Raw genomic sequence first — 14,069 nt, 5'->3', positions numbered from 1 at the left:
GTGACATGGTTTTCAGCCTAATTTTGTGTTCATGACCAACTGTTTCTATGGCTCTCAGATTTGAGCTATTTTTTCCTATTTTGCACTTTTGCACAATGTCCTTACAGCCTATGGCAATTTTTCAGTCATTTTATACACAGTTGTGTAGGATAATGAAATCCAAATTAATTAAAGGGAATGGGTGTTTGAATTAAAAAACAAATCACTCACTGCCTGCAAAAAAAGTGAATGGGAAGTGGCCTACTTTTGGGCTTTGCTCTGAAAGACTTACTGTCCTGTGAGCACCGCCAGTGTGTGGCAGCTGAGCGGGTAAGAGAACACACTTCAGAATGCTGAGTCTCGGTTTCCTCCGTCGTTAGTTTGCACAGTCCAGGATTAATTTATTTAGTGATCATTGTGTGGCACGCTCCTTAAATGGGGTATTTGACTAGGAATTGAGAAAAATTAAAATTCTTTTTCATTTTTGTCTTTATTTTTTATTCCTGTCCTCTCTTCTGGCCCTCACTGGGTCACTGTATTTTTTGATTGAAGTTTAAAAAGTAAATAAAGTGATATATTTGTATGGCACTTGAGATTCTTTGGAAAACAGTATTAAATGTGGCGGTCCATTCGTGATGTTTTTAAAAGCAATTGGAATTGAAACATGGCTATTAATGTCAAGGAATTGTTGGTATCTTTTAAGCTATGATAATGGTGTTGTGATTATATTTAAAGATGAAATTGTTGTGATTATATTTGCAAATGAGGTGGCATAGTATCTGGGACTTGGTTCAAAAAAAAAAAATCCCAGGGAGGGAAGTACATGGGCTCACAAATAGGGCCGATTGTCAGGGTGACGGGGGTTGAAGCTAGGGGGTGAGTACCTGGGGGTGGGATTCACTTTCTGAGTTTTTGTGTGTGGGTTCCTTGTGTGTGTGTGTGTGTGTGTACGTGGTGTACGTGTGTGCCGCAGGGGTGAGTGGCCTTGTTAACCTTATCTTCCCACCTTCCGCATGTTTCAGATGCCAGACCAGTTTGACCAGGCGGTAGTGCTAAACCAGCTGCGGTACTCCGGGATGCTGGAGACCGTGAGGATTCGCAAAGCTGGGTATGCCGTCCGAAGACCCTTTCAGGATTTTTACCAAAGGCAAGACGGAACTGAATAAATCCTCTTCCATTTCAAAGGGATTGGCAAAAGAGGGAATGCTGGTCAAAGGTGACGCTGGGCCCTTTACCTTGCAGGTACAAAGTTCTGATGAGGGACGTGGTGGCACCTGAGGACGTCCGGGAGAAGTGTGCGGCCTTGTTGCAGCTCTGCGACTCCTCCCACAGTGAGTGGCAGCTGGGGAAGACGAAGGTAAAGTCACAGAGAAAGAGCAGCCCACCGAGACCCCGAGAGGTGTTGAGGCGATGCCACGGGCGTCAGTGTTCTGTGGTGGTGCTGACCACGTGTTTTTAACATTGGAACCATGCTCTGGGGGTCACGCCCAGCATCATCTTCTGTCTTCCAAACAGCATACTATTGGAAGTCCTTGACTTTTTAGGGGCTTTTTTGTTGTTGGGGCATGCACTGAAACAGCTCCTAAGTGTTTCTATGTGTTCATTCAGGCAGACAACAAATGTTTGCTGGTGAGCAACTAAGTTCCAGGCAGCCTCCAGTGTCCAAGTAGATACCTCCTTTCTTTCTATGCTTGTGCTTGGTGGGGGCCGAGAGTGAGCTTTGGTCTTTCTTCCTTTTCTTACAGGGGCACTAATCCCATGGGGAGGCCCTCTGGGCCTCGTCTCAGCTTAATTATTTCTTAAAGTTCCTGCCTCCAGATATACCATCACTTGGAGCCTTGGGGCTTCAACCTAAGGTTTCTTTGGTGACACAGACATTCAGTCTGTAACATGGACCAATGTGAGATCAATGACAAGTATTTAGGCATCACCTCAGGACCACTCAGCAAGGGAAAGTATGTATGGACATTTTCTTCTGCCCCTGAGTTATTCTAACTAGCCGGGGATTTAAGGTACGGACATCCAATAGGGTAGAGAAGGCATGCAGAGGTTTTGTATTAGTTATCTGTTGCCGTGGAACAAACTACCACAAATTTAGCAGCTTTAACAACACATGCTAATCATCTCACAGTATCTACAGCTCAGGGGTCCAGGCATGAGTACTGGATGCTCTTCCCAGGGTCCTCCAAGGCCGCAGTCAGAATTTCACCCCAGGCTGCCTTTCCTTCTGGAGCTTGGGTCCTCTGCCAGGCTCATGTGGAGTCGGAATCCAGTTCTCTGCAGTTGTAGGACTGAGGTTCACTTCTGTTTGCTTACCCTCTGCTACCTGGAGTGCTCTCTGCTTCTGGTGACCGCCCCCACCCCCGCCCCCTGCCCCCAACCTAGTTCTTTACTGTATGTATCATTCTAGCAATGGTATTAGCTACCAATGTATCACTGGTTAGAATCTGCACTCTCTTTCATGATGTCACCACTGGGCTTTTCTAAGATTCAACTTTGTTATTTTTTCTTTTAAACACCAGAGTAAAAGCATTATGTTTTAAAAATCCTTAATACCAGGAAATAATGTCAAAGTGAAGTTTCAATACTTTTTTAAAGTCCAGTCGTGATAAATGCTTTGGATCCATGGTTTTGGAAAACAAATTCAGATTTCTGCAAGCTTTTAATTATCAAATACCTTTTACCCTTAGAGCTTCTGTCCTTCGTTTTCCTTTGTGTGTATGCGCTAAAGATAACAGTGTCTTCATGCATCGCCAGCATGCTCCTTGCAATTCTAGAGAGAAGACTGTTCGAAGAAGAATTATTTTTTAAAATATTTTATTTATTTATTTTTAGAGAGGGGAGGGGAGGGATAAAGAGAGGGTAAGAAACATCAGTGTGTGGTTGTTTCTCACGTGCCCCCTGCTGGTAACCTGGCCCTCAACCCAGGCATGTGCCCTGGCTGGGACTCAAACTGTGGTCCTTTGGTTCCCAGGCCAGCACTTAGTCCACTGAGCCACACCAGCCAGGGTGAATAATTATTTAGGAGAATTATTAGTGGTAGTTTTACACATGTTGGGGAACCCAGAGCAGGAGTAGGTAAGGCTATGAATGCCATCTGGTAGGATTCTTCATTTCCTTTATTTGCCCAAATGTCTTGGAGGAGACAAAGCAGAGAGTCTGGGAAAATGTGCCATCAAGAGAACACGATGCATCGTTATAGACCAGAATGAACCACAGGAGCATAAATGTAAAAATCATGGGTGAGGGAAGGTGTCACTTCACTCCCTCCCCCAACCAAAATGCCCTCATGCTGACAGTTAATAGAAAAGCATAGAACTATTTGGCACTAGGCTTTTTTTTTTAAGGAATAATTTAGAATGTCTTATTCATGTGTTGAATCTGGAATTGCATAATTAAAGGCTACCTTGATTGAGAAAGGGTCAAAGTTATTTTTTCAAAAAAAATTTTTTGCAGCCCTGACCAGTGTGGCTCAGTTGTTTGGGTGTCACCCCACAAAGCAAAAAGTCGCCGGTTCTGTTAACAGTTAACAGTCCGGTCACATGCCTGGGTTGCGGGTTCGGTCCCTTGTCAGGGTGGGTATGAGAAGTAGCTGATCCATGTTGTTCTCCCTTTCTCCTTCCCTTACCCCCCTCTCTAAAAATATATCAGTACAACAATCTTTTTAAAAAATTATTTTTTCAAAAAGTTGGAATTCTAGTACAAGTGCCAGTTACCAGACACTTGTTTGACCAGCATAGGATTAAGGAGCCCATTCCCTGAAACAGGCCAGTGGATGGCTGTGATCTGTTTTTGTCCCAATTCTGGTGTTCTCGTGTTGGCTATATTGGTATGTAGTTTACATGGTTCAATTCTAAGTTCAAACTCAGTGTTCAGATTTAACATTCCTGGTGTTAGTTTTTTATGTACATTAAAGTTTTTGAAGCCAAGATGTTTTGATTGTAATCACTTCATGAGCAGGAAGAGTCGGCTTTCATGTGACAGCAAAGAGCATTTTACAAATTTCTTAGATTTCTTTCCCTTCCTTTCTCCCTCCTCCCCTCCCCTCCCCTTCCCTCCCCTTTTTCCTTTTTCCTTTTTCCTTTTTCCTTTTTTCTTCCTTTTCTTTCTTTCTGGTACTGTTGTGTCTCTTGTTGTTACACTCACATTAGGACTGGTGCTGGTCTTCGAACTAGTTGACCCGTGATGAAATAAGTATTCACAAACTCTGATAACAGTGTCACAATCCTTTTATGCCTGTTGAATTTAATAACAAAAATTGTAAAATAAGGCTTTTTGTTTTATCTTTCTAGCAACATTTTTACTGTATTTTACAAATATCTTAGTCTGTGACACATGGAAAGTTTTAAAAAACAGTAGATGGCACAGGCAAAATTAAACAAATGGGATTACATCGAACTCCCAAAGATTCTGCCCAGCAAAGGAAACCCATTAAAATGAAAAGGCAGCCTACTGAACAGGAGAAAACATTTGCCAGTCACATATCTGATAAGAGGTTAATTTCCAAAAATTATATAAAGAATTTATACAGCTCAATAGCAAAAGAAATAAACCATCCAGTTAAAAAATGGGCAGGAGATCTGAGTAGACTTTTTTTGAAGAAGACTTACAGGTGGCCAACATGTATATGAAAACAGATGCTCAATATCACTCATTATCAGAGAATTGCCAAAAAAACAAAACAAAACCAAAAAACCCTGCAGTGAGGTACCACCTTCCACCAGTCAGAAAGGCTGTTATCAGAAAGATAAGAACCAACAAAGGGTGAGGATGTGGAGAACAGGGAGCCTTTGTGCATTGTTTGTGAGAATGTGAATTGGTGTAGCTACTGGGAACTGATACATGGAGTTTCCTCAAAAAATTAAAAATAGAATACCATATACCCCAGCAGCTCCAGCTCTGGGTATTTATCTAAAGAAAACAAAAACACTAACTTAAAAAGATACATGCACCTTCATGCTCATTGCAGCGTTATGTATAATGACCCAGGCAGAGAAACAACCTGAGCATTCCTCAGTGGGCGAGCGGATTGCGGAATTATGACACTGAAATGTTATCTGTCCATAAGAAAGAAAGTCTTGCCATTTACAACAACAGGAATGAAACTTGAGGACATTATGCTAAGTGGAATGAGTCACATACAGAGAGACAAACACTGAATGACCTTTTATATGTGGAACCTAAATCCAGGGGGCTTTTAAAAAGCTCGAATACAGAGAACACATTGGTGGTTGTCAGAGATGGGGACACACAAAATGGGTCAAAAGGTACAAACTTAACGATACAAGCCATGGGGATGTAATATGCAGCATGGTGACTGGTTAATAGCACTGTGTTCCGTAAAGTTCTCATCATGAGGAAAAAAGTTGTGTGTGATGACAGATGTCCTCTAGACTTGTTGAGGTGATCATTTTGTAATATACACTATTGTGGCTCAGGACAGGCCACCCCGAAGTATATCATAGGGGACGGACTATTTTAAATTTGAAGATCCTTGAGAAACAGCCCTGCAAAGAAGAGGCACTCTGATCCTCCCACACCTTTCCCCTGGAAGCAGGACGCGAGTCTCCTGTGTGAAAGTGCCCTCCCTGCCTGTACCGGGAAAACCCCAGGCACCCTTATCACCAGACACAGGGACTCAAGGCCGAGAAAGCTGCACGAAGAAAATTCATTGCTTTGTTATTTTGCTGTCCCAAACACAAACCCTTTTATTTTCTCATCTCCCCAAGTAATTTTTTCTGTGTCTAAAAATGGCATCTAAGCAACCTGCTTTGGTCATTTGGGGGGCCCATTTCTGAGACCCCCATATGTACTTAATTATAGTCATTTTTTCCTCCTGTTAATCTATCTTGTGTCAGTTTGTTAGACCAGCCAAAAGAACCGAGAAGGGTACAGAGGAAAATTCCGCCCTGCCCCTCCACTTGAGAAAACAACTATCAAGTCATGAAGTCATGATAATGTATACCTGAAACTAATACAATGTCATGTGTCAATTATTCTTCTGTTAAAAATAATAATAACAATAGCCCTTTCACACAGAAGCTTTGTGCTAGAAAGTACAGCTGTGTGTTTTTAGAGCAAACTAAAGAAGTGGGGGAAGATCAACCCCCCAAAATACCTATGACTCTGAGATGCCCTCCTTCTCCAGCCACTGTCTTTGGTTCTAACTTGTCACTCCCTCCTGGGCAGGTCTTCCTTCGAGAATCATTGGAGCAGAAACTGGAGAAGCAGCGGGAGGAAGAAGTCACCCGGGCAGCCATGGTGATCCGGGCCCACATCCTGGGCTACTTGGCACGGTAAGAAGCATCGAGGGCAGAAAGTATGAATAACCTTCATGAGGCCTTGTCAGGTGGGGTAGTCTGGTCAATTGCTTTTCCTTAAAACAGAGTAGATGGAGGGTTAGGACCAGGCTAAAGAGAGTCCATCGGGTCATTGCTCCTAACTGGTGAAGCCAGGTACCTAAGTTAGCTTGACCTTGGCAGAAAGTAGAAAAGGGGACTCCTATCATCTCATTTAGAGTTGAAGGTATGCAGGGACTGTGCTGAGGTACTTACCTTGCTTCTCGGGTTCATCTTCCTTGCCCACTGAAGACACAGGCTGCCTGGTTGTTAATTGTGGTATTGGGGCTTTTGACCGGGGTATCCCATTAGGTCCACAAAGGCCCACTCTCCAGTGTTCACCAAATAAGGCAGCTTCTTTTCATGTGCATTTGAGGTCTGTGCACCTCTGCGGACCAGCATGCCACTCAAAACCCCACAGTGGTACAGTTTTTGCAGTCCGACACTGTGGTGCTGTTGTGAGTGCACGCCCCCACCCACTGTGTAAGAACAGAATATATGAAATCTCCTTTGGTCCTGTTTACAACCTAACTTCCTGCCAAAACATTTCAAAGTCTGCATTAGGGATTATGTGTTTATGTTTTAGCCAAGATCATGATAGGGTTCCTGCTCTACTTCTGTTTGTTGTTATTCTTTTGTTTTTCTTGTCTTTTGTTTTGCCCAGAGGGGGCCTGTTACTCCAGACTCTGTAATGAGAGTATCTTCCCAAATGAGGTCCCATTCTTTTGTCTCAGGGCTTTAACAGAAACTCACTTGAGGAGCTCGAAGCCTCATTACCTCGACAGTTACTCTGTTGTGCTATGTCTTTGTTTCCATTTTCAGAAAGCAGTACAGGAAGGTCCTGTATTGTGTGGTGGTGATACAGAAAAATTATAGAGCGTTCCTTCTGAGGAGAAGGTTTCTGCACCTGAAAAAGGCAGCCCTGGTTTTCCAGAAGCAACTCAGGGGGCAGATGGCTCGGAGGGTTTACCGACAGCTGCTGGCGGCGAAGCAGGCAGAGGAAGAAAAGAGGCGACGAGAGGAAGAGGAGAGGAGGAGGCAGGAGGAAGAGGAGAGGTACGGCACCTCCACCTCGCTTGCTTGGATGAATCAGAGGGGCCTCTTTGAGTTTTAGACTCAGTATCCATCCTTGCAGCAAGAATTCCCAGTGGATGCTGCCAAACCTACTATTGGAAACAGTAGCTTCTTGTGGCTCAAACGTGAAATTCCTTGGCTGCACTGAAGAGTCCGTTCTGTATTTTTTATTTTATGCACAGAAAAAGTATATTGCCAAAGGAAGAGGCCTCATCCTTCATGCTTTTTTAAGCTCTTAGCAGAGCTTTTTGAAGATAATTAGCTCTCTGACGAGTGGGTCTGGGATTTTTTTTTTTTTCATTGCGTCTGCTTATTTTCACTGTCTTTTTTTCTTTACTGTTTTAGAGAAAGAGAGAAGGCACGAAGAGAAGCTGAGCTCCTTGCCCAACAGGTAACTGATGGGGTTACAATGTAGCATCTCATCCGTCTGTCCATTTCCTTCCCTCTTCAAACATTTTGACTCAGGGTTCAGACCTCCAATAAAGTATAAAGATGTAGGAAGAACGTCAGAGGAGGTTAGAGGTGATTATGGGGCAATTTCCAACCCATTACAATGGGGTGAAATCAGTGAATGTCCAAGATTTCAGTGTGAATCATGACAGCAGATTTCTCCAACCAACACAGCCACTGTGTTAGTTTGCTCAGGCTGCGGTAACAAAGTCCCACAGCCCCAGTGGATTAACAGTAGGAACTGATTATTCTCATGCTCTAGGATCTGAAAGTCTAAGATAAAGATGTTGGGAGGTTTAGTTTCTTCTGAGGCCTCTCTCCATAGCTTGCACGGGTGGCCACCTTCTTGCTGTGTTGTCAGGGGGTCTTGCATCTGTGCATGCATCCCTGGTGCCCCTCTGTGTGTCCCATCTCCTCTTACAAGGACACTGGTAAGGTTGGATTAGGGCCCCACTTTACTACCTCATTCTAATGTAATCACCTCTTTAATGGCTTTGTCTACAAATGCAGACATAGTCTGCTGTACTGGGGTTAAGGCTTCCACATTGCTTTTGGAGGGGGAGGGGTCACAATTTAGCCCAAAGCAAGATCTTGTTCTTCACTGCAAAGGAGGAGGGACTTGTCCTCTGTGTCTGACCTCTAGGGCCTGCCTTCCTCTCCTGTCCAGGAGGAGGCGGAGCGGAAGCGGCAGGAACTGGAAGCCCTGCAGAAGAGTCAGAGGGAAGCCGACCTCAACCGGGAACTGGAGAAGCAGAAGGAAAACAAACAGGTGGAAGAGATCCTGCGCCTGGAAAAAGAAATCGAGGACCTGCAGCGCATGAAGGAGCGGCAGGAGCTGTCCTTGACTGAGGCCTCCCTGCAGAAGCTGCAGCAGCTGCGGGACGAGGAGCTCAGGAGGCTGGAGGATGAGGCGTGCCGAGCGGCCCAGGAGTTCCTGGAGTCACTCAACTTCGACGAGATTGACGAGTGTGTCCGCAACATCGAGCGCTCGCTGTCGGTGGGGAGTGAGTTTTCGGGCGAGATGGGCGACCTGGCCGAGAGTGCCAGTGCGGAGAAGCCCAACTTCAACTTCAGCCAGCCCTACCCCGAGGAGGAGGTCGACGAGGGCTTTGAGGCTGACGACGACGCCTTCAAGGATTCGCCCAACCCCAGCGAGCACGGCCACTCAGACCAGCGGACAAGCGGCATCCGGACGAGCGACGAGTCCTCGGAGGAGGACCCCTACATGAACGACACGGTGGTGCCCACCAGCCCGAGTGCCGACAGCACCGTGCTCCTGGCCCCCTCGGAGCAGGGCTCCTCCAGCGGGGAGCCCACCTACTGCTTGCCCCAGAGCAATGGCGGCCTCCCCTCCCCAGAGGGCGACTATGACTATGACCAGGACGACTATGGGGATGGCGCCATCACCTCCGGCAGCAGCGTGACCTTTTCCAACTCCTACAGTAGCCAGTGGTCCCCAGACTACCGCTGCTCCATGGGGACCTACAACAGCTCCGGGGCGTACCGGTTTAGTTCCGAAGGGGCCCAGTCCTCGGTGAGTACCCTCTCCCCTGGGGGTGCAGGCTCCCCAACACCGAGGTGGGCGTTGCCCCGGACAGCTCCCTGTTGCACCGTTACTTGGATGAAGACTCCCCCATAAACCATGCCAGGATTTCACAGTCAGGCTCTTAAAGAGGATCTCAAACCCTTTTCTTAGTAAATGGAACTTTGATGTGCCTGTTGCAGGCTAAAGACAAACCTCAGAGCTGCATTTTTCCCAAAGCCCAAGACAACTGGCCTATTAAATGGAGACTGTGGCCCTGGCTGTCACTGCTTGGCAGCCAAGTGGGACCTGAGACCGGCCCTGACTGGAACTAGAATGGCCCGGGGCATTTTGGAAAACTTTTCTTCCAGTGGCTTCACAGTCCACACCGTAGGGTGTTCTGGTTGTAAGGGAGGAATTGTTCAGGATTTAAGCATGCCCTTTCCAGCTTCTTCGTTTGTTTATCATTTACTTTTATTTTTCCCCCCATTGGCTGCACATTAAATACTGCCTTGACTTTCTTAAGACTTGAACATATTTTTAGCTTAGTAATTTAAAGGGAATTAACTCTTGCATCATTTGATGGCAATTACAACTTGAAACAGTGTTATTTTTAGAATAGGTAGCCTTTGGATTAAATGATGTCTAGCAAGGGACCATTTGATCTTAAAAGCTGGAGTCTGTAGCTCTGAGTTTCTGATGAGCCCTCTGCTGTAATGTTACGAACGGGCACGTTGCGTGTTTATCGGTTGTTTTTATTTTTTCAAAGTTGATAGATGAACAAGCATGTTGTCTGCTTGGTCTCTGCTGGTTTTGCTCACCGTGGGCTCTCTTCTTGTTGTCCAGTTTGAAGACAGTGAAGAGGATTTTGACTCAAGGTTCGACACGGATGATGAGCTTTCTTACCGGCGGGACTCGGTGTACAGCTGTGTCACACTGCCTTACTTCCACAGCTTCCTCCACATGAAAGGTATGACCTGCAGCCCCCATGGCACGTGGGTTTGGGGTAGAGTGAAGGAACGCTGAGATTTGGGTTCCAGTGAGGCTGATGGAAGGACTGGGAATGCCCCCCTCCGTACCCCTTACCTCGTGTTAGGTTCTCCAGGTGCATGGAGGATGCAGTATTGGTGTGACATGGGTGACACGGTGGCACCAGGAAGCATGTTGCCTTGACTGTCCGCACTCACTCAGTACAGGATTCAGACAAAGAGTTTACAACCGCTGTCACGAGTGATGAGTGTTGCCGTTGTATGTTTTGATTGCTCCTGAACTTGAATGTACTATCTCGGGCCTTATTCCTTGAGGACCTTGGAGAATATTCGTTTTGGAAAGTCTGTACATGTTTGGAAAAGACCTTGCACTCATGCCTTATTCATGTTTTTGACTCTGACTTCTGAATCACTGAGAGAAGTCATGAGAAACCATAATTCTCACCTATTTCTGATAGTTTTACATAGTTGAGCAAAAGGGGCTGTCGTGTTTCTTGCCTGGCCCTAGACTGGATGAGGGGGAAGCGTCCTTATCCTGGGGATGGGGTAGGGATAACAGAACCAGGGTCCCCAGTCTGCAGCCCTTCACTCTGCAGCCCTTTCTTTTCTCCCCTTTTCCTGCTTCCCCAGAATCAAGTTTGTGTTCTCTGCCTCTTTTCTTCACTTTCTCTCTATGACTACCTTTAATCATCTGCTTCTGGTCTTTCCCCACGAAATAACTTTTATTTATTTTGTTTTTTTCTCTTTTTCTTATGTTCCTCGCCTCTGCTTCTCTTTTACTGGCATATATTTTTCATATTTCTTTTGTTCTCCTTAGTATTTTTTTCTGTTATGTTTTTCTTTTTTCTTCTGCTCCTCCTGCTCCCTGCCTTTAACAGCAGCCTGGCTACTAGCATCAGTCATTCACTTTTCAAAGTTCAGAGATCCCTGGGGTGCTCTTGAAAATCACACCAGGTTTGCTTTAGGGGAGATCTGCCTGAAGTCACTTGTTGGAAATTTTTACAGGGGCCCTAGAGAGACAAAAACTGAGAAATTCTAGCCACGTGACCCAATTAGCATTGGATCACTTGATAAAGGAAAACGTGTAATCACAAATCAGGACCTAATGATTCAGTAAGTGGCTAATCATAGCTTTTAAGATTTTTTCCCAGGTATTTCTCATAATAAATATAACCTTTTTGTTATTAATATATTCCTTTTTCCTTGATTAATGGTCTCTAGGTTAGCTTGAAAATTCTCTATATTGCTATACCACTTTTACTTATAAAAATGGCATTGATTTATTGCAGTTTTCTGATTAAGACAAATAAGATTAAGAAAGAGGAAACATACATTCAAAGCATTAATTTCAACATTAAAGCATTAAAAGCTCAAGAAGTAAACAAGTGAATTTTTCTGGTAAACTCACCACTTAAAAAAACTTATTGTGTGCATGCATCATTTAATCTTTTAAAACGTCATAAATAAAACTGTCGAATAAGATAAAACAATGATAAAGAAAATTCAACCACCAGATTGTTTTATTAGTGTAAATGAGTTGTCATCAGCCTCACAGCCTAGTAAAGGTATTTGTAGTTGGAAATCAATAACAGTGATCAGATTCTCTAAATGATGAGCTATTGAGAAAGCACCCGGAATTGGGGGCTGACGGGGGGCGGGGGGGTGGCGCTGAGGACAACTCTGCTAACAGTGTAAGAGCACCAGAGTGAATAAACTGGCGGAGGTGGCCGTGGTGACGACGGCTTCTGTCATCTGTGTCTTTGAAACACCTGTGAGTGACTTCTGTCATTTGAAGACGATAAGATAACAGAATAGCTTTGTATGACTGTTTCCTCTGGGCTTGTTGGAGAAACCCAGATGAAAGTCTCAAGTCAGAGAGAAGAAGGGGCTGGTGGTCCTTGGCTAGTTGGCCGTGTGTTGGGAAGCGCTCCGGAGCGCAGCGTGACCACGTCATGTCAGCTGGGTGAGCAGGCGGTGCTTTCGCTGCAGTCCCTGGGAAAATTCATCTGCGAGGGCCTTTTATTTAAAGTTATTTCTCATCTGTAAAGTAAAAGCATTTTCTTTTATACTTACTTTTAATATCCATGTTTACGTGTCCCTTGTTTTTATTACTGGCTGACCAAAACAAGTAACTATGGGCATTGTATAGTTTTTTGAAGTAGCTTGTGTTCCTCAGTGGGTACAGTGGATCAGATTTTTGGATGGCGGTGGTAAAATGTCAGTCTTGGGTGCTCTTGAAAAATCTAGAGTACTGAGATAAAAGTATCCTGCTTGAAAGGCATTAGAAATATTTTAGTATCTTGTGAAAGATGACATCTGTCCATCTTTGTCTTCTCTAAGTTCACTCAGCAAAAACAGAAGTTGCCCACAACGTAAATCTTAGCTAACTTGTCTTTTTTTTTTTTTTTTGGCCTAGTCACAATTCAGTTTGGAGTCTTTCTGTGTTTCGTATTTGAAATCGTGTACCTTATACATATGAACCATTTTCAGATGGTGATGCTTTTAAAAACTGTGTCTATCCAAAAAAAAAAAAAAAGTACATTTTATTTTCCTGTGTAAGCTAGAGTCTGTTGCTAAACTACAAATCCCTGACAAGTCACGTCTTGTTGACCAAATAAGGCAGGGATGTATGAACTCGGACACTGTTTTCCACTAACTTCCCCCCTGGAGCATATGAAGATGAGCGCACAGAAATGCCTCTCCACCCATGGCCGTGACTCATTTCAGGTGTCAGTTTGATAGGAGGAAGGACACGGCATCCCTGTGTCATCCAAGCAGCCCAGTGTAATATCTGCCCAGTGCCTCCCGAGCACAGGCCAGCAGTGCCATCACCCTTCATTGAGGGGTGTCAGGTCACTTGAGGCAGAGTTAAGGACACGTGGAACCTGAAGACCTCCTACTGATCTTGCCATCTGGTTTGAATGCCTTTCTTAACCCCCTCCCTACCCAACCCTGCGGGAAACAGGTGGCCTGATGAACTCCTGGAAACGCCGCTGGTGCGTCCTCAAGGACGAGACCTTCCTGTGGTTCCGCTCCAAGCAAGAGGCCCTCAAGCAAGGCTGGCTCCACAAAAAGGGCGGCGGCTCCTCCACTCTGTCCCGGCGGAACTGGAAGAGGCGCTGGTTCGTCCTCCGCCAGTCCAAGCTGATGTACTTTGAGAACGACAGCGAGGAGAAGCTCAAGGGCACCGTGGAGGTCCGGACAGCCAAGTAGGTGGATGCACCTTGGATGTGGCCGTGGGGTGGTGCTCTGGGGCCGCTGGATCGTCAGTCTTGGTGCCTTCAAAGCTAGCCGATGGGAGTTGTGTGAAGCGGTAGACTGACTGCACTAGGTGCCGAGTGCGTGCTCGTGAATTACTCGGAGACTAGGGAAACAACTTCCTCTATAACAATTTGCTTTCTGTGTTTGCATTTGGACATTTGGCTCTCATTTGTAAGATTCCGCTTGGACATAATTAGCTCATGGGAGATGTGACTGGTCGTTTACAGGAATCACGGTGCAAATGTTGAACGATTGGTGGAGAATCTTTTTATCGTCCTTTTATCGGTCAACATACCACTTTCAATTCCTGTACACTTCCAACCGTGCCACTGGACTGCTAAATTGAGAGCCGACTGCCAGTTTGGAGGTGCTAGGGTTTGGTTCCATTTTTCTTTTAGAGATTCAATTGACATGTACCATTATGTTAGTTTCAGGGGTACAACACAGATTTGATAT

The 14,069-nt window shown here is 45.1% G+C and overlaps 1 protein-coding gene across 3 annotated transcripts in view; it reads left to right on the top strand.

Annotated features, from left to right (window-relative positions):
* MYO10 (myosin X) overlaps positions 1-14,069 on the top strand; it is a 195,067-nt gene that overhangs the window by 159,531 nt on the left and 21,467 nt on the right. For 2 of the 3 annotated variants that reach the window (XM_037063038.1, XM_037063036.1), the window contains exons 20-27: positions 1,002-1,126; positions 1,222-1,336; positions 6,169-6,275; positions 7,140-7,373; positions 7,737-7,782; positions 8,509-9,375; positions 10,210-10,333; positions 13,318-13,561. In XM_037063038.1, coding sequence (XP_036918933.1) covers positions 1,002-1,126; positions 1,222-1,336; positions 6,169-6,275; positions 7,140-7,373; positions 7,737-7,782; positions 8,509-9,375; positions 10,210-10,333; positions 13,318-13,561 — 1,862 coding nt within the window. The remainder of the gene's footprint in view (positions 1-1,001; positions 1,127-1,221; positions 1,337-6,168; positions 6,276-7,139; positions 7,374-7,736; positions 7,783-8,508; positions 9,376-10,209; positions 10,334-13,317; positions 13,562-14,069) is intronic. The other variant, XM_037063037.1, reaches the window with a different exon arrangement.

This window comes from Sturnira hondurensis, unplaced genomic scaffold, assembly GCF_014824575.4.
Source record: "Sturnira hondurensis isolate 20B ecotype Veracruz unplaced genomic scaffold, ASM1482457v3 Scaffold0014384, whole genome shotgun sequence".
Classification (NCBI taxonomy): Eukaryota; Metazoa; Chordata; class Mammalia; order Chiroptera; family Phyllostomidae; genus Sturnira; species Sturnira hondurensis.
Note: the sequence above shows the minus strand (reverse complement) of the source record. Positions and strands in the feature narration are given on the sequence as shown.